We start from the raw sequence: 20,578 nt of genomic DNA on the forward strand, positions 1-20,578 counted from the left end.
CCCCTTCAATTCATTTGATACAGCATATCTATAGCTTGATCTTCGTCCTGAAACTGCTGGCCATTAGCAGCTACGAATTGGGTCATCATTTTTAGTGCTTTTATTTGTTTCTGTGCGTGTTTCACTCGCACTCCATCGCTGTTGACAAATTCGCCTCGCCCTTTGATTAAAATTACAATTAATCAACGCCCTTGACGTTCTCAATGTTGCCATTTGCTTTCAGTCACTTTTTACTGTCAGTGGCGCGTTTATATTATTCGTCCTTATGTCAGAAGGACCAAGGCAATACGGGTGCTTGATGTTTGAGTGCCAATCACTGGCTTTTTGTCGGCAGTAAATCTCCCGAAAATTAAATTCAACGACAGCAGCCAAATGCATTCAAAAGCATTATTGGAAGCGCCTTTTATTAAAATTGAATATAAATGCAGCGTAGTAAAAACAAAGTGCCCCAATAATACTTACTATAATGACATAAAAAATAAATAGAACCCCGTTTCCATCGAAAAAACATTTATTCAATACAAAAGGAAATGTAATCTCTTAGCTTCCGAATCGTTTCATAAATATATCTTATGCAATAGTTAGACTATGACTAATTCGTTTTTTTTTATTCAGATAGGCGCTTAGCACTTACACAACTATTAGGGGTGAAACTTAGTCCAGTATATCACTTATCAAAGGTGGTCACAAAATGTTGCAGGCTGCTTCCAGGGAGTCCTTTCAAGGACATCCCACTCATTTTCCAGCAGAGCAAAGCCTCAGCGAAAGGGGCTCTCGATTCGCCAAGACAACGCTGGCGGGAAAATCTCGGAATCAGCGCAGAACAATTTGTCTGAATAATTGGTCTGTACACGGTAGTTAAATATTAGTGGGTACTTGGATAATTTACAGGGCGTACAAAATGGAAGCGAGGGCACATCTCACAGCCAGAGGGCATCGATGGCGTCTTCCACATCCTCGTCGGCTGGACTCGGCTGCTGCTCACTGACCAAAACAGCCTTGGCTTTGACCTCATCGGAGCTGCTTAGTAATACCATTAGAAGGACACTGCTGCGCCTGTTGATGGTGCTTTTGCCCAGCTCTATGTCCTGATCGGACGATGCTTCTGTTTCCCTAGCCTTCTGGCTACGCAGCTTTCTCAGCCAGTCGGTCGTGGGCCAGATGCACTTGGTGCCACTCCCACTGCGACGTCTTCGCTGCTGGCCTGTGGATAACGCAGCACCCATTTGGCTGGGCTGCAAGTGCAGCTTCTCGACCAGGCTGATGTCGTTAGTGGAAACAGCAGCAGCATTAGCATCGGCGGCAACCGGACATCCATCAACATCACTGGCTGCCAGTGCCAGAGCCACCGATGCAGCTGTTCCGCCGGCTGCGGCTGACATCGCCGCCCGGCCACTGCTCTCCTGCTACACATTTGTCACTTGGGTCGTCAGCCCGAGATCGATGGCCATGCTCTTGCTGACGGCATCCGTGTGCAGCAACCGCTGCCGTCCATATCCGCCATAGCCACCCAGGCCGCCACTTCCGCCCACCCTGCCATCGCCGTCGTGCTGCGACAGCGGCAGCCATTTGTCCAGCCAGCGCGGCCGGAAGAGGAGCGCGAACGTGCTCCGGAACTGGCGGCTCATCGAGCAGTACAGGATGAAGTTGATGCTCGAATTAATAAGCGCCAAGATGTCCATGAGGTCGCCTGAAACGAGAAAATCCAAATGCAATAAATGCCGGGCGCCACCAACACGCCATCTATGGGCGGGGCTTGGACAAAGTTCAAGGACGTTTAGATGTTATATTCCCAACACTCGGAAAAAATATATTATCAAAAAAAAAAACAATTCCTTGAATATTCCTTTCTTTTTATATTGGATTACACTTCTACTCAAATAATAAAAAACTTTAAATTTAATAGTACTTTAGAAGTTTCAAATGTAAGACTTCTTTAATTTGGTGTACTAGATATACAAAATATTTAAGAGTTTGAAAAATAAGACTTCTTTAATTTGGGTGTACTAGATAAACAAAATGTACACTTATTGAACATGTCAAGGCCAGGCGAACATTGAAGCCTCAAATTTGTGGTGCAATTATGGTAGCCAACGGCGCGTATGATTGATGGCTGTGCCAAACTGGGCCCCCTTAAACACCAGCCATAAATTCAGTCAATTATCATACCCAATAAAGCAATTACGGGTTACAGACAGTGGGAGGAAGTTGGAATACTTACTCAGCTTTAGGTAGCATTGCAGGAAGAAGGCGTCGCCCAGGAGGACATTCAGCAGACCCATAATGCCCTGTGGAAACTCGGTGACCAGGAAGAGCAGCAGGACCGCCAGGAGCATCCTCGTGGTGCGATCGGTCTGCTTCTCCTTCTCCAGGAGCTTACAGCTCTTGGGTTGAGTTGGAGCCACCACCTTTCCATTGACAATGGGCTGCATATCGTTGGCCGCATGGCAGGCCAGGATTTTGCGCCTCCGTTTGGCCTCCAATAGCGCGCCGATGAGCCGCACAGAAAGAATGGTTAGTGCGAAGCAGGGTATCAGCTTGATCAAGACACTGTATATAAGGAAGGTGGCATTCCTGAACTGGCGATCATGCAGCGCCAGTGCACTGTGATACAGCTTATAGACAGTCACATTACGCTCGCCCATCGCCGAGGATGTGGTTATTCCAGTACTTAAAGTTGTCAGTGGTATGACTGTGGTTAGACTAAGCAAACTAACTGCAGTTCCATTGGCCGAATCACTTGGTATCGCCCAGGAAAAGTCTGGCGTTGTACTCGACATGACCTGCATCGTCACCTCCTCCTGGCGATTGTAGTCCAGAATGTACTGACTCAACGGCACCGAGCCGATCGTCTTGCCATTGCCATCCAAAGTCTCCAGGAACTTGGCTATGGCTGTGACCAGGTACAGCCAAGGTGACACCACTAGGACACACACCACATAAGCTGTGGCTATGGTGATCAGTGTGGTCCGCATTCCACACCAGATGCGATTCCTCTGCGGATAGCTCACCGCTATGTAGCGCCAAACAGCCAGCGTCACCGTCAGCCAAATGGAGATGGTGTGCAGCACCTGGGGAAACACCGAGTGGAACTTGATGAAGCACGCCCAGCTGTAGCTGAGCTGCTCCTCCCGCGGCAGCCTCGCACTGAGGATGTAGTCGTGCACCGTATAGGGTATATACTCCAACATCACAGCCAGATCGGCGACCGCCAGACCCGTGAGTATGGCATTTGTGGGCGAGCGCATCTCCCGTCGGGTTAGCACAATGATGTTCAGGGTGTTGGCGATGGTTCCCAGGATGCAGACAATCAGCGAGAAGTAACCGTGGAAGTATTTGTAGCTGTTCAGGAGATATGGAAAAGTAAGCCTTAATTAAATGAGTAAATAATTTGCAATTTAAACAAAATAGGGTACTAGTTAATGCTTTAAGTAAACAGAGCTTATGCTGTAAAAATATTCGAATCATAAAACTGAATTTATTTAAATACTTTATTAAATGGTTTTCCAAAGCCACCATTTTATGAAGTATCTGTTCAGCTTCATCCAAAGCTGCCTACCCACATTAGGTACACTTCGTTAGCCTTTTTGCCACCTTGGCCGTAGGCAATTACACACATGATTTCATTATGCGCCCCCGGCTGGCAAATCATTATGTAAATTACACTTAAAAAAGTAATTAATATGCAGACATGCCCCGGGGCTATGAGCCCACGTCCTCGTTCTACTCACTTTGTGTGGAAATCATCGATGCCGGTGCCACAGTAATGCGGCTGCGACATGTTCGTGACCATGGTGTCAATGATGAAGCGGGTCAGATGGTAGTCGATGGTGGGATGTCCTGGCAGGACTCCGTTTTGGTTGACCGCCGTGTCCGACTGCCAACTCAGTGCGCCCCGCTGCTCCTGTGGCGTTTCATTAAAATTCCCTTTTTCGGATATTCCAACACTCAAATATGCAAGCTGCGTGGCGAAAATGCGTACCTGCAAATAAACACCAGGCGTTAGATGAATAAAAAATGAATTCACTGTTGTGGTTTTAATTTGACCAGAATTTAAGCTTCGAAATTCACAAAATACAATGGCATTGCCATTGCATGCCACATGCAAAGCACAATGTCCAAGTTCAGGGCAGGTCAAAAGTACGATTCCAAATGAATCAACAAAGAAATGTCATTACCATTTGTCCGAAATGGTCAGAAAACAAGGCCTCGGCCCGCAATCAATAATGCGCATACGACCAGTGGGCCGGCAGAAGCAGATGATTTCGGCAATTTGTGGGCAAGCGAAGTAACATGCAACATTCCGGCTTACATGATACACGTAGGCAAAATGAAACCTTAAACTGGTCGTTCTTAGACATTTCTCTTTAATAAAGCTGTGCACTTACTTACAGCAAACAATTTCTTGCAAAAAACAGATGTTTTCTTAGTGCAACACACACGCATTCATTGGTGACATAACTCCATTAGGCAAATGACAAAATACGTAGAATGCAGTTAGTGCTGAGATTCAAAGGAAATATCTTCAATTTCATTTTTGCCCAGCCGCAGTAGCAGCTGCATAGCTGCAGTGGCCTCTAATTTAAAGTTACTTTCTTACTAGCCAAGTGTGACAACTTTTCCGAGAGTTTTGCCGCTATGCGACAATAAATTTGGACAATGAAAATTGTGCCAAATGTTTTGTCGGCCCTTAAGTGATAATAAAATCCTCTGTTTTCCATTCATATTTTTCTTTCGTTGTGTTTGTGATTTGAGGCACAAAATCTGGTTTTTGGTTTTGTAAGCCGGCCTAACTTCCATTACAGTGATTAAGACTTTTGGCCAGGGGATTTGTCCTAGATTGGGCTTATGCCAAGTGACTTGGAAAGGTCCAGCGGTGCTGACTGGCAAAAATGTTGGCAGGATAAGCGCTTTCTCTTTTTTTGTTGGTAATTATAAATGGTATGTTTGTCCATGAAATTCTTAATTAATTCACGTCATAAATATTGAATTAGGGATAAAGAAGCAGCATTTCAGAAACACAAGGGAAGCCTTTAAGGCAGCCACAAATGCCTGGCTAATTCCAACATGTGGTCAGGGCTTATAATTGAATTGGATTTCGTTGCAGGGCGAGTGCCAAGTTACAATGCAAACACGCAGAAGTAAAGCAATAAACAAATGTCCCATTGTCTCATTTGGTCTCCCACTAATGTAACTAATACGCACCGTATGCCGCCCATTACGGAAGTTTTCGGCGATTCCAGTGGGTGGTCTTTCAGTGGGTGGCTGTTGGTTGGTGGTTGGTGGTTGGACAACGAATGTCAAGTGCCTGCTGACCGAAGGACTAAAGGCCGTTAAAGCTGCGTCCAGTCACGTAAATGCGAGTACTTGTTGACTATGACAGAAACAGCGAAGTATCTTGCGGGGGATTTGGCTGCTGCCTAAAGTGCCTGGCGTTGGCAGCTGACAGGATAAAGTAGAGAGAGAGGAATGAAGGGGTCCAAGGACCTCAGACAAGGAACAACACTTGCCGCTTAATACACCGACAACACCGCGCAACAAAACAACAAAACATCCATTTAAACGATCTAATGAAGCCATCGCCAGGCTTTTCCATCTGCATAATTAATGCCACCCACCTCAACCACCTCACCCACCGTCCAGCACAATGGAATCACATAATCCACATTCACCCCATTCACCGCCTTATTTTAATTACTGCGCCACGCCCCTTCGACAGCTGGCCAACTGCAAATGTCCTTACAAATGGAGGTTTGATTGTGTTGGCCCATTAGCAAAACACGGTGTACTGGCAATGGTATCCAATTATCTGCCAATGGGATCGGTGGTAATGTGTTTAAAGTGTAATCGTTTGCCGAACAGAACGTAGAGTTAAAGAACAAGTTGGGAATTTCATATACCTGGATATGTATGTAAAAAGCTTTAGTATATACATACTTAGAATTGCTGATTATTTTTTCTCCCAGCTAAAACCACACGTCGCCCAAGTCAAGTGTATCTTTTATGTACCCTTCGAACTGGGTTCAAGCCATCTTCTGGCCAAGTACAATTACATATTTGGCCTGTCCTCAAGGCAGGACCTCACAAGCGAACAGAACACTGATTCCTTCTGTTCTTCCCTTGGCTTTGGGCCATATAATGAGCAGAGAACATAATACTACAAATATGTAGTATGTGTAGTCCCTGACCCCTCGTTGGATGCCATGTGAGCTGTGAGCTGTGAGCTGGCTCATTTCGCTGGCCGGAAATACTTTGCCAGGATGGAGGGCCCAGGAGAGTCCTTCGTGTGCGGTTAGAAACGCCGTGAATTTATGAAACGAAAAGCTACGGCACACATTTTCAGCATTCCGAGGAATCACTGGGGATGGGTGAGGCAAATTATGCCAAAAGGTAACAACAGCCACGTGCAGCTGCCCCGGCTCACTTAAAATGCTGAGTTTTTTTTTTTGGGGTCGGAAATCCGGTTTTGAAGCTCACACGCACACATTTCAGGCATTTCAGTTTTTAGTTAGCGAAAAGCACTCTCTCTGGAACAAAAAAAAATGGGAAATAACGTGGAGGAAGCCACAATATCAAAACCGGAAGCCATCATCAAGGACGCTAAAGGGGCGATGCTGGCAACAACTAAGCGCATATAATTGTCGTGGGCACAGGCGGCGTATGAGCAATATTCCGAAACAGCCAATCAAAAGTTCATGCACTAAAATCAAAGGTATCCGCACTCTCGAAATTCATGAAATATTTATGAACCAATTAAAGTGGTAAAAATATCTATTTTCATCTCTTAAAGTGCCAACAAGTTTAAATTTGAAGATTTAGAGTATAAAAATAAATATTTTGTGCTACTATTTTTTTTACCGTGTGGACAACTACAGGCTACGCATGAAATGGTCTTTTTTGCAGCCATCAAAACACAATCAAAAATAAAATCAAATATGACTTGCGGTTCAGGCCAGAACAAAAACACAGAACAAAGTGTAAAAAATTGGAAAACTGGCAACTTTTCTCCTTGTTTAGAACATGGCCAGGGGCGGTTTTCTAATTCTCGATTTTTCATCCGCATTTCTTGCTCCAACCGCTTGGCAATTTCATTCCGACCTCCTGCATGTGGAAATTTTCTTGGCTTCTCTGGCTGCCTAATTGCTCTGGCTTGTTGTGAAATTTTCCCACTTCGACTTTATTTCCGTACGATTTTTCTCTCAACTTCTTGTTTTTGGCACTTTTCCGATTGGCCCCTCAAGAAAAGCTCTTATCACCACAGTTCTTAAACTGTGTGTCGATGAAGGTCTAGAGTTATTTGGCACAAAGTTTCGCCTCTTTAAGTTGGAGTTTTCGGGGAATTAATATATATCCATTATCGAGTGGGTTCGCTTCAATTAGCCGGGTAATTCCCTGAAAGTTTGATTGACAGCTGCCGCTCGTTGATTTGGGTTCCTAAGCGACTGAAGATAAGACTGAAGGGCATTAGGAAACGTCTTCCTTCTGACACGTATGTATATCGAGTGCCCAGGGCAGTGTTTTCCCAGCTCGGATGCGCTTAAAAGCTTTTTTGTATTGCTACATATTAACTTTCTTTGTTCTTTCATATTTTTAGCTCATTTTTTTTTTTTGAAGGAACCTTAGGGTCCCACGCTTTTCCCCGTATTTTCCGTGCCACATAAATGTGTTGCGCATCGACAATTGTACACAGCTTCCTTTAAGAACAATACTTTTCTCGCTTGGTGAGTTCGGGATCTCTTTTTCTTTAGTGAAAATGTCCCAATTATTTGTTCTTGCCCGGCAGGCCATTGGCTTCGTGGCTATTTGCTCATTGATTTGACTGGGTCTATAAATGCGCGTTTGCGTGGGTGGAAAGTGTCAACATGTCGAGTGCTAACGCTTTCTCACTCAAATATTTGCCGAGCTAAGGCGCCCCGAAAGTCGGCGCCCAAACATGAGCGCATTTTGTAATTAAGCATTCACAAAAAGCTTTCTCCCAACGGGTGCAAACACGGACAGTTGAATGTCGTGTGGTCATGGAGGAGATGGAGGAGCTGGAATCCCAGGGATCGCCCACAAACATGTCAACGGTTGTCCGTCACTTGACAATCAAGCCATGGCTGCGGAGAACAGAGGATCCAACTGCATATTTTAGGGCCAAGTGCAGAAACTCCCTCTTGCAATAGCAGTCAGTGAATGGCAAATGTATTTCCACAGATATTTAAGAACAATAAAGTGTACTTTCAGAAACTACGGTTATTAAAAAGGAATATGCTAGTTGGTTATTCTAGTCTGAAAAGTTTTCTCATTTTTCCCACTAATAGTTGCCAGCACAGGACTCAAATTGAAGGCATCTCAGTGCCATTTGCTTAGTTCAAGGTAATTGCATGTCCATTTAGACCGCCGCCTAAGTTGCAGCCAACTTTTCCGGCCATTGTTCCATTTTGCACTCTGCTGTTTGGCACTGATTAGTTTTCCCGTGCAGTTTCCTCCACTCAACTCCTCGGGTATATTTAGATTCGTTTAAAGTGTTGACAATGGCAACAGCATTACTTAATTGGCTTTGATTGGATCGCAATTCATTATTTTAATTGCAGCGAATAGCGCGACACAGCGGTATAATATTATGATAGCCTATTTATAGCTAGGAAGTGCCTCATAAAACGATATATCATGAATGATTAACTATTGCTGCGCAGTTGGAGAGCAACCACTGAATTAATATTTCAATCTGCGCTAATTGAAAATGCAGTGCTTATGAATATCGATGAATGCCGCCGATGTGTGCCAAGTGTCACGCCATTTACTTCGATTATATCACCATTATCCCCGCTTCCCCAGCCGATTTGCCCCAAAGTGGAGCCATATGCCATAATGCTGGCTCAGCCATTCATTTCAATTTAGCAGCTCCGTTTTAATTTGTTTGCCCAAGGCCCACTGAATATGATATTAATCTGGCCGGCTTATCGGACTTGTTTATTGTTGTTGTCTAGGCCATTTCATACCATCGCTGGTTTATTGCTCATCGACATGTTTATTACAGTGGAATTCTGCCTGCCATCGGCAATCGGCAGTTGATTAGCAGCATAAGCCCCGGCTCTCCAGCGATTATTCCCTTTGTCTGTTGCTGTATAAAATATCAATAAATTATGACACCCACATATGCGGGACACACGGGAGAAAGTCGGCCAGCGATTAATAGAATTTTTCACACCTCATTGTCGTGCATAAACTGCTGACAATGGATTTATTTTTGGAAAAATTCGTCGGCCTAATTCAGAATTTTTCACACCTAAACTCGATGAACTCGACAAAAATGTTCAGACAGAGCCCCAAAAATTCCCATAAACGCATTAGGAGATTTCATAAAATCAATACAAATCGTATAGAGCGACTTTAAACATTTTTAATTATCTTAATTTCATTACGGAGTAACCATAAAAGCTCAAACTATTTCACAGTTTATTGGCTATTAATTGCAGCACTTCATTTGCTGCCATTAAAATGCTGCCCGCTAATCCAATAGTAAATGTGTGGCTGGCAGTAAAAGTCAATTTCATTTTTAAAAAGCAATCAACTTCCGCTGTTTCGCTGCAGCTGTTTCATCCATAAATCGAGTTTAGCTCTGACTTGAAGACAAAACCATGTCGACAATGAATTTATAGGGTCTTGGCTGGTATCTTTAGCAGTTCGCCGGCTCATCGACAGCGGAAAATCTTCTGTGCAGTTTATTTTTCCCTACTCGCAATGCTGGCTGTCAAGCTAGGAAAATAATATCCGTTGCTGCCATATAAACTTAACAAGCAAACCAAATTTTCCAAGGATAAAGTTTAAGAAAAGGGGGGAAATTCAAGTGCAAGGAGACCCTTGCAGGAAAATTCTATTCTGAAAACATCCTGTTGCACACCAAAGCCGAGAGCTGCACTTTAAGAAACCTCATCTCTTAATTACACAATCTAACACATATTTGAAAATAATAATACTCATCCTAGCATTTTGCATTAGTGAGTAAGTTACGTTGTTGTTACGTTATATATTCACCTTTTGTCAGCATGGTATCTATTCTAAGGTAACATTTTATTTCCAGTGCATGGACTCAACAATTCTAGCAATGATACAATCCCAGGCACTTGTGGTAAGCACGTCCTCATGTCGCAATGGCCACGAATTTCGATTGCGAGGACATGACAGGCAATCCCCAAACAAGAAAGCTAAAGCAAAAAAACCGAAAGGAGGAAAAAGTGGGGCAAAGTCTGCTCAATATTATTTTTTAATTTATTATCAAGTACCTGCTGCTGTTGCTGCCGCTGGTGTTTCGCGGTTCGACGGTTTTTATTTCCCAGAATTTTCTTTCTATTAAAGCGCCATCAATTTGGCGGACAAGCCGTCAGCTAACAACATTTAGTGTGCGTCGAAGGGCAAAAAACATAATGGCGTTAACTGAATTTCCAGACGCCTTTCGCTAGCGACTAGACGACATAGCATAAAAAAAAAAGAAAATGGCCACAGAAAAAATCACCATTCATTTTCCATAGTCAAACACTTTAGCTGCTATGTCATAATAAAATTAAATTACTTGCCCGAAACCAGCTGGCCATGGCCAATTGTTTGCTTTTGCTGGGGGTAAATTGTTGCTGATACAGCCTTATTAATGCATGAATTTCACATCATCCAAGCTGAAGTTGCTAAAATCCACAAGTAATGGATATAGGAGAGAGACCATATAAATGGCAAGCACTTGAAGCCCAACTGTCTGCTGTGCCCGGAATGTTTTACAGGCATTTCTCATTAATTTGCCTGAAAAGTTTCACAACAGAAATGTGTAGAACTCGCAATTAAAAAGTCGTGCCCCAAAACTTTTTTGCCTCTCCGTTCGTTGGAGCATCAAAAGTCCTAAGGCTGTTCAATACTTTTTCGAATAATATTTCCTTTCCCGTGAGCTCTGTCTGCCTGGATAACTTTTCATTCTGACATCAGCCCCTGGGGGTAAGTCATAATGCCCCAGCTTACTTTCACCTCTGGCTCCATCTGATCCTGATCCTGATCCCCTCATCACAGTTGGGGCATTAAAACCCACGCCACGCTCCATTTAACTCCCAGCCACTGCCGTGCCGTACATACTAATACACACTAATCAATGTGTGCGGATTGTGGGTGGCAATTCTCGCTGGATAATGTTAATTTTCCTCTGCATACCTGGCGGCTGATGGCCTTTGCCTTTGGCTTTGGCTTTGCCTTCGCGATTCGACGCGTGTGCGAATAATATTCATTAAAAAATTACACAATTTTTTTACGTTAACGTCACTTATATTTGGGACACACCTGCGCACTCGAAAAAATCGTACTGCCAACTAAAAAGGGAATAAATTTCACTTTGCCTTTAAAGTCGCGCATAAAGGTGTTAAATTTCAAGTGAATATTGCGACATATCTAATAACGCTGCACACTTTAAAGCAGTGGTAGTTTTTTGCCAGTGCACGCACCACCAGTCTGCCTTATTTATGTTTATTTCCCAGCAGCTTCCACCGTTTTTGCCTATTTAAAACACATTTTAAATGGCATGCTCACATGATGCGTGTGATGGCAGCATGTTTGTCGTATTTTATGGCCAGTTTTTATATGCCCATCGACTTGCGGAACGCGTCACGGCCAGAAGACGCAGTATAAATTGCATTTTTGTTAGTTTTTCCCGGGCAGACACGCACACACATAAAGCAACGAGGGCATTGGAATTAAACGGAGGCTTCTGTTGGAGAAAGTCTGCGCCCCAGACTCTCCCTCCTGTATGCACCTTCGACTTGTTGGCGTTATATTGCTCATACGCACTGTTACCCAGGCTGAACATGCTGCAATTAAGTTTTCCCCCCGAGGGCTGCTGCTGGTGGTGTTGGTACGCTCTTGAGGTTTTTCGCATTTTATGGCGCAGGCTTTTGTAATTTCTATGGGTCTCTTCACGTGCAGCCCAACTTACGAGGCTTTACATTTACCGAGGGCTGATTGGTCCGCGATTAAAGCCAGGCAGTCATATTGAAGAGATGTAGAACTACAGGTGACAGTGTTTTTATGGAATGTTTATTCAAGTCCTGTGAACCTTGCTGAGAAACACTATATACACCATCTGTAGTCCTGCTGCCAACTGCTGCCCATCTTATCATTTGCTTTTGAAAATGCATATTGAGGAGGGGAATTCTAAAGCGAGTCCCGAAATTTACACAGCTCTTGTCCTTTTCACCAAAGGTAACGAATTCAGGTGAGACGACAAAGGCGAGGCGAACAAAAGACGGCTACAAAACGCTCGGTTACCTTGAAGTGACAATCGAGCTCAGCTGCCCAAAAGGACTCGAAACGGCTACAGCTACAACTAAGCCAAACTGAACTGAATGCCCAGTGGCTCGGAATTTTTTCCACTGCCGTTCTATTTGCTCTCCCGTTTTGTCCATTTTCACTTTTCCGGTCGGACACTTGAATTGTTTTGGAGGCTTTGCCTACACCAACTACTAACGAAGCTAAGCCAGAATCAAAGCAAGTGTTTTAATTAAGTTAAAGTTGCACAAAAAGGGAACTTAAAGACTCGAAACTAAAATCTTTGTGGAAGCTCGAACAAAAAATTGGGTCAAGCAGCTTTAGGCAACTCGAGAAAATTACACCAAGCCGAGTAGTATTCTTGAATTTGAATGAATGTGAATACTGAATAAAAATGGCGACTGCTGCAGTGTGAGAGATTTGCTGTAAGACAAGGCCAAGTGGCTTGTAACGCACTTGAGGGTCCTCGAGACTTGCACACACAGCAACACCACCATCCTTCAACACCACCCGCTTCCCCAGTTTTCCACATGGGACTTTTCCGGGTGGCGCGTGAAAATCTCAGACCGAGTGAGTGGCTGCCGGAGAAGTCGAATGGCAAAGTGTTTTTCGGACATGTTACTTTGGGAGCAAACCAAACTTAAGAAACCTGAACAGGAACTACTCTTGGCAGCAGCTGAGAGCCCGAGGAAAGTACTTGGCCCTAAGTGAATGCCACTGACTGTCAGCTCATGCTGCCACGCCCACAGCCCACAGTCTACAGCTTGGTACATTGACATGCATTTTCGGGCTGCACAGGTTGTAGGTCGCCAATCCGGCCGTTATTCTCCATTTCAGTGCTTGTTTCTCACGTGCGAGCATCAAAGTTTGCAAGAGGGATTGGGATTTAATAAATTGCCAGGCCTCCAACAAAAGCAACAAGCTTACACGTAGAGCAACGAACTAGAATTCGAGACCAAGTTTCACCAGATATGAGTGCTCAATATCAATTGCTTTTATTGCTTTCAAATCCTCAGTCATTTTAGTATATAGGAAATATTGTATAGACTCAATTACAAAATATGTCTATTAATTAACTGCTTGCTGGCACAAATATGTAATTGAACTGCCAATAAAATCCGCTTGTACAAGCAATATAATAATTTTTATTCGTGACTTGCACATAGCAAACACCTTCTTCTTTTGCTCCGTGCACAAGTTGTAGCTTTTTGCAGCATGACTCACAGAATGATTTGTGGGCCCAGGAGAATTGTTGGCCAAGTGAAGTTGGTCTAGTGCCATCAGCGCAATTGAACCATTTGGAGCGATCGATTACGATGCCAAAGCAAGGTGCGGGCACACGATGAATAAATGAATGAATTAGGAGTGTTGCTGTTGGCTGGGGAAAAGTAGATGGCCAAGGGCTCTGATGACTGACAATGACATGCGGGTCTCGGCCATCGGATTGGGGCAGAAGGTGCTGCCGTAAATGGCCAACTGAAGTGCAAGTCACTCCTTGTTAGAGAACACACACAGTTGAAACAGATGTGGCAAAGTGAAGAGATTGCCTGCTGCTGCTACAGATGAAATCTTTGTTCAGCCACTTATAATGGTCGGAAACCATTATACTGCACGGAGAAAAATGGTGGCATATCAATTAGAGATAGATATCTATATAAAGTACTGGCATTTTGGGACAACAAGAGATAGTATTTCTTTAACAGAAAAACCCTTTGAAAATGGAAGTAGCTACATGAGACTCTGCGATTTCTCCTGGTGCATCCCTAATTAAGCCAGAGATATTTAAAGTCTTTGGGGTACCAGCATGCTGCAAAAATAGCAATGTAAAAGTGCTCAGTGGGCGGAAGGGAGGACCTTAGATCTTCTCTGAACCGAAGACCTCACGTTCCATGCCTGGCTGCCTGCGAAATGTCAACAGCAGGTAATGCGTCCTTAGTGCTTCCTGTTTATGCCGCAAAAGTCTTTCTCTTCCCTTGCAAACCCTTCGTCCTTCCGGCCCACGAGACGGACTTTTTTCCAGAAGTTTCGACTTGCCATCTGTCTGACTGCCGGGAGCTTGTTGATGCCTTGTCTCAGTGCAATTTCCATTTCTTTTGTTGCACAAAAGTCTAGAGCTGAGAAATTGGACAGTGGGAATGATATGTGGTGGATAAGCATATGTAAATTAGAGACCTGACTGAAAATCCCATTTGTATTGTGCCAGCAGGCAGCAGCAGTGAGAGAGATATCATTTTTCGGTGCAGAACGTGTTTATGTGACAGGACAAGAAACTCATAACTCTGCGAAAGAGCTCTTAAAGCTGAGCTGACCACAAAACTGGACATAAACATAAACGAATATTGCTGAATCGTAACTTTTCCGCTGCGGCTGCTTGATAACTGTTTCTGTTTCTGATTCTGTATCGACAGCTATCAGCCAGGCACAAAAAACCAAGAGTGCACCAAAAGAGAAATAATGATAGCCATCAACGATACGACTTCCACTTATGCTCTGTGCCATGTTTCATGGGGCATGAGCAACAGTTTGTCTGGCCATCAGACATCCACATCCACTTTCACCCATCCACAGCGATCCAAGCTCCTTTTATAATCTTTTAAGGACCGCTGTCTGTCGCGTCTTTTGTCTATTTGCCGCTGCCGCTGCCATTGACTTTGTTTATTTTCACGAGCGTGTCGGTCCAAGACCAAGTACAAATCCTAGCCCAAGTCCAAGCGCAAGTGCCTTGCCCCCAAACAAAGCACTTGAGCTTAAAGAGGCGGCCAAAAACAGTTATTCTTCGCCAGGCGCCATCAGAATAATTGCATTCTATCTATCTTGTTGGCGGCTTTAAGTTTCCATGCTGCCAATAATTTGCTTGCCTTCAGACAGTAAACTTGCTCTGCCACACATCCTCCAAACTGGCAGATACATTAGACAGTGAAAAAAGGATATTGCAGTACACCAAACTTGGAATGAATCTTTTCAAATGTAATGAGCATTTGTCGTAGTTTACTGCTGCACACTTTGAGTGCCTTAAATACAAAACTGTTGAGCTGCAAATCATGGCAAAAACGTTGAGCCCCCAAATGAAAGACGAAAGTAAGGACTTATCCACTAATGGTTCTTCTCGGTACTTTATCTACTGACGCTCGTAGTTTTACCCCTCCAGTGCTCTAGTGCTCTAGTTCTGATGCGATGCGACATCCTTTCCTTGCCAGATGCATTTAATTTAATTAAACAAGCTCCCCGAGGACCGAATAATTCACACTGACTTTTTGGTAGAACGCATTGGCATAAATAACATTTAAATGCAGTCATCATTTATGGCTGAGCTTTGCTGCGAGCTGCGCTGACAGATGGCAAGATGATATGGCGCTTGATATGGTTTCCGCCCGACCATGCGGCGTATGCGTAATATTTGCCCAGATTTATGCAATGCTATTTTCCAACTGAGCTGAAAGGCGAAAGCGAAGGGAAGGAAATGATATAAATACGAGATATGGTTATGGACCGCTCATGCATGGAACATGTGAAAACTTTTGCGATTGCGATTATGATGGGGGCCTCTGGATTTGACCTTGCATTTAGCGTTCCATGAAAATATTACGCAGCCAGGCTTTGTATGTATGTATGTATGTACATATAAGTAGACCTCCACACAACCCCGTTCCGAGTCTCTAGGCTCGGCACTTGCAATGTGAATTATTGATCCATTTAAGGGGTTTCTACCATTTTCCTTTTGCTACGGCATCACGTGCCTAGATAGCTGATGAATAGTCCGCCTGCCATTCGGTCGTCTTATTTTTATCGGACTTCGACAGAAATGCGGCTACCCAAAGAAATGGGCATACACATCCTTTGACCCGCTTTCATTTGAATTCAGTTATTTTTGCTCACAAACAAACTTAATGTGCGGACCAAACTTTTGCCAGGCTTCAACTTTATAACTGACTGTAAAATGTCCCCACTTCCTTCATAAAAAGTGCTGACAATTTGTGCCAGACACACATGTGGCTGAACTGCTCAACTTTTCGACCTTGACGTCGCTTATTTGGCTTAAACGACGGAACTTATTATACAACGATAATGAGAATTATGATTTTACACTCTGACGCCTGGGATTTAAAAGTCCGCGGACAATGTGGCGTATGCGTAATGCATAAAAGCCTGGAGAAGAAAAAGTAGCAAGGAAATGTTACTGAAACAAGGAAATATGTAACTGATTAGTTGCGAGTTTTAAACATTAATGTTGGACAGGTATTATTAATAATTATTGTTGTTCTACATCCAAAAATTATATATTAATATAAGTGAATTATTTCTTTCTTTTTTTTTACTTTGTTTGTAAATTTAGTTGATATAGTACTTTTTAAGCCATATGGGAAGATAAACGAGTCCAAGAACCTTAAGAAACAATGTAATCCCGAACTTATTAAGCGAAGGCCCGGCAAATTAAATGTTTCTGCATTCTTTTGTGAGCTAAACTCCGGCAATTAATTTAAATGATACTCAAAACCAAGAGCCCGCCGACTATGTAACCAAAGTTTGCCTTCGCTGAAGACCGCTGACAATTGACTTGGCTTGGGTTTGAGTCAGTGGCACGTGCTCCGTCTTGAGCCGTCGTCCTGGCCTGGCCGAAACCAAGCCACAATGGACAATTACTGTCTCATCTGGGCTGGGACACCGAATCCCGGACTCTGGCAGTGGCAGCTGGCATCACAATTAATTAGCTGCCCAACTTAACCGAGACCGAAAAGTTCAGGTCTCCGCACAATGGACTCGCTGGGATATGGAATTGGAAAGAGATTGGACTTGGGATTGGGATTGGGATCGAGATCAGGACTGAAGTGCATGGCGGCGACTCTTGACACTGACATGCCATGATGGGCATGCCAACTATTTGGTGCCACAATTTACGGTCTTCTGCTTCGGCTAAATGTGTCAACACTTCGACTGGCAATAAAAGCCAGCGGGCAAGTGCATAAATTGGGTGGCATTATGGCCTCTCGGCAGCTGCGAGAATAGCGCCTTCGCACATGCGACTAATTGCTGCAAGCTGTTAACCCTCTGGATGTCCATAAATTGAAAGTTTTATGCATTGTGTCTTCTATTGACATGACTGGCTGCTTTCGAAAGGCTTGTGCCGCAATTTCCTTGAGGGAAATTAGAAAACTTTGCGCTATCTGAACCAAACCGCCATTCGGTGGTTTGTTTTTTGTGTTTTGTGTTTGCTACTTTTCGACAGTGCAAACATTTTCGCAAGCCAACCTTTTGTCCATTGTTTGCCAGTGGTGTTTCTACTCTAGTTGACTTTTATTTATTGTGGCCATAAAAAAGCAGCAGGCATTGCGCAAAGTTGAAAGAAGCCCAAAAGGAATCTAGCACGAAATGCCAACAATTTTTGTATACATTTGTTTGAGGTTTACTTTATGTTCGTTTCCCCTCACGGATGCCTGTGCTTTACCATATTTTTCTTAGAAATTCAAATTTCATGCTTACAACACTTTTTACGACTTTCCCGCATTTGTACAAACAATGTTTGTTGTCCCATTCACGTTTTATTTGTTTATTTGTTCATTGACAAGATGCGAGCATCACATTTATTTTATGTTCCTTTGCCACGGCCTTCTCAGGTTTTCCATCGGATTTTCCAAAGTGCTCCCTAGTTGCCAGTTGAGTCTGGCCCATGGATTGCACTTTTGCGGACGCATTGATCATAAAAAGGGTTCAATAAATTTGCTGCCGAAATAGAGCAGAAAAGTTCCCCGAAAACGCAGATAGATGGAAAAATCTAGGAATCTTGCAAAATCCACATGCCTTCAATTAATTCCTAAAGTTTTCTGTGATTGGAGGGTACGAATAAATTTCAGAAATAGTGTTTATTGTGCGGAAAATACACAGAAATCAGAAATGAAATGAAACTTTGAAATCAAAAAGTTGCAGTTTGAGAACAGCATTAATTAAAAACTAAACTTTTCATAATTCATAATACCAAGTGCATAATTATATTTACCATCTGCTGAGACCACTTGATATCTTTTTTAATCAAAAGAAAAGTTTCTTCAATGACTTATATATCTTGTTTAGCTGCAAGTTCACTTAACTCATTTAAAACGAATTTAAATTCCCATTAAGTATCCTTTCTTAATCATTTGGGCAGCGTTTTCTTTGTTCTTTATAACTTACTACGGGGCTACCTACATCAATCAAATGGTGCACAGAAAATTACACTGAATACAATTTGCAGGACATTAGGCACAGTGTCCCCGTGAATCCCATGGATGGCCATTATGCTAATCAGATAAACCTTTTTTTGGCCATAAATGAAATATAAGTTGGTCGAAACGAACAGATGTCAGATACCAAATGCGCATAAAATAACCAAAAGTTCACTGACCAGCCGATGGAAATTCGTAAAGCCAACTTACACAAATCGAAAAAACTTATATTACGAAAAATTCACTGCACCGCGCTTAACCGAAAATGGCAATAATTGCGATTTTTCATCTTAGGGGCACATATCCGACGTTTTCGAAATATATTTTCAGCCGGGAAAACTCCGAGACACGTGCGTACGGCACCGCAATAGAAAACCAACTGAAAAACTGCGAAAAACTCGAGCGGCAGCTGCTCGCGATTTTCCCCGAGCTCTCGGAAAATCGACGGTCGGCTTTTCCTGCGCGCCTGTCGAAAGTGTTGCCAGCTTTCTGGCGTCGACGCCGGCAGCGACAGCGGTCGACCAGCTGTTCGGAAAAGCCAGGGAAACCCAGGGGAAAACGCCTTCCACCAGAAGCAACTGGTGCAGCTGGGCGGAAGACAGCATCCACATGGCATCCACAGACGGCAACAGCTGGACGACTTGTTGAAGTTGCAGACTCTGCGCAAAACAGAGAACCGGAAAAACAGTTTTCCTTGAAAGCAGAGAGAGAATGTGCAAAGTTTCCTTCTCTCCTTTGCAGAAGTTTGGTTTTTCCATTTGCTTTTGCTGCTGCCTTTGCAGTGGATCCCATTCGATTTGTTTTTATGAATGAAAACGTTTTATTGGACTTTCATCGCGCCAAAAGTATATTTAGTCGCCGAAACTTTTTGCTGGTCAAATTTATGAAGCATCAGCCAGTCCATATGGCAGTTAACCCTTTTTTCGGACCCCTTGGCGTATGTGTAATAAATCATCAAATGAAATGATAAACTGCGACAACCAGCTACCCGCCCCACCAATTTTCCCACATTTCCCAACTACAACGGCCTTTTAATAGAACCTGCTGCGAATGTGTTTAAAATCCCCTTCGAGTGCTCGTAAAACGTTCGTTTATCTTATTTGGGCTGGTATTTATTTACTTTTTATTCTATCTTGCGTACTTCCAACTGCTTCATGTTAGATTTATGTGCGGATATATTTGGCGAAATTTATGTTTGCATTTCAATTTACTTCCTCCATCTTACTCACTGTTCCTTTTTTAAAGCATATGTTGATTAGCGTCAGCCGTTTATGACATGGTTTTTCCAGCAATTGTGGGGGCTTTATTTAAATAGAATTCGTTGTAAAAACAAGCTATGTGCGGAAAGAGAAACAAACAGATTCAGCAAAGAAGCGTACTTACTTTTTCGCATTTAGCGTAAATTAAGTTCAAGTTATATTGTGATATTTTCATTTAAATTTATTTAAGATAGATATTATGAAATAATTTGAGCGAGAGTTGAAATTCCAAATTTAATTCGCGCTTTCGTTAAAATATTCCTGCCTCGTTGGGCTTCAGTTTGAAAAGATTTCTGATTGACAAGCCCCCGAGGGCGGCATTAACTTCTCGCCAAAAAAGAAAACACAGATTTCCCTTTTCCAAATCATCCTTCAATTTATGTCACATTTCGCACGTCTCCTTTCCTGGGCACAAAAGTGGGCCAAAGGCGAGGATCTCAATTATTAGGGCCTAAGTGCCGATAAAACCAAATCAATAATTTTCTTTTTTCCCCATCGTGTATGGCCGCAGGAATGCGAAGCGTTGACAATGTGGAATGCCTGCACGCGGCGGGGATCCATTAGATATGCGAGTTCTTGCCCAGATCCCTAGCCCCGTCTCCTGCTGCTCCTCCTCATTGTCCTCCGGGTGCTTACATATCCGCACACCCATGAGTTTCCAAATGACATTCAATAAGCGTTCGAGATGTTCAATTATTTTTCAATTGCATCGATTTGCCGTCAAGCCACAGAAGAACTTCGATTATTCTTAATACAGAAAATAATGAATATACAAATAATCTTAAATATACATAATAACAAAAATATTAAAATTAAAAAATATTTGTATATAGAAAATGT

General features: G+C 43.1%; 1 protein-coding gene across 1 annotated transcript; it reads right to left on the reverse strand.

The window, feature by feature from the left end:
* Positions 1–493: 493 nt before the first annotated feature.
* On the reverse strand, positions 494–18,857 carry LOC6533519. Its single transcript, XM_039373945.2, is given in 4 exon segments — positions 494–1,690; positions 2,222–3,342; positions 3,732–3,982; positions 18,690–18,857. Coding segments are annotated over 3 exon segments (1,953 nt in total). The 5' UTR covers positions 3,794–3,982; positions 18,690–18,857; the 3' UTR covers positions 494–920.
* Positions 18,858–20,578: the final 1,721 nt, after the last annotated feature.

The sequence above is a fragment of the Drosophila yakuba genome, chromosome 3L (genome assembly GCF_016746365.2).
Source record: "Drosophila yakuba strain Tai18E2 chromosome 3L, Prin_Dyak_Tai18E2_2.1, whole genome shotgun sequence".
In the NCBI taxonomy this organism is placed as follows: Eukaryota; Metazoa; Arthropoda; class Insecta; order Diptera; family Drosophilidae; genus Drosophila; species Drosophila yakuba.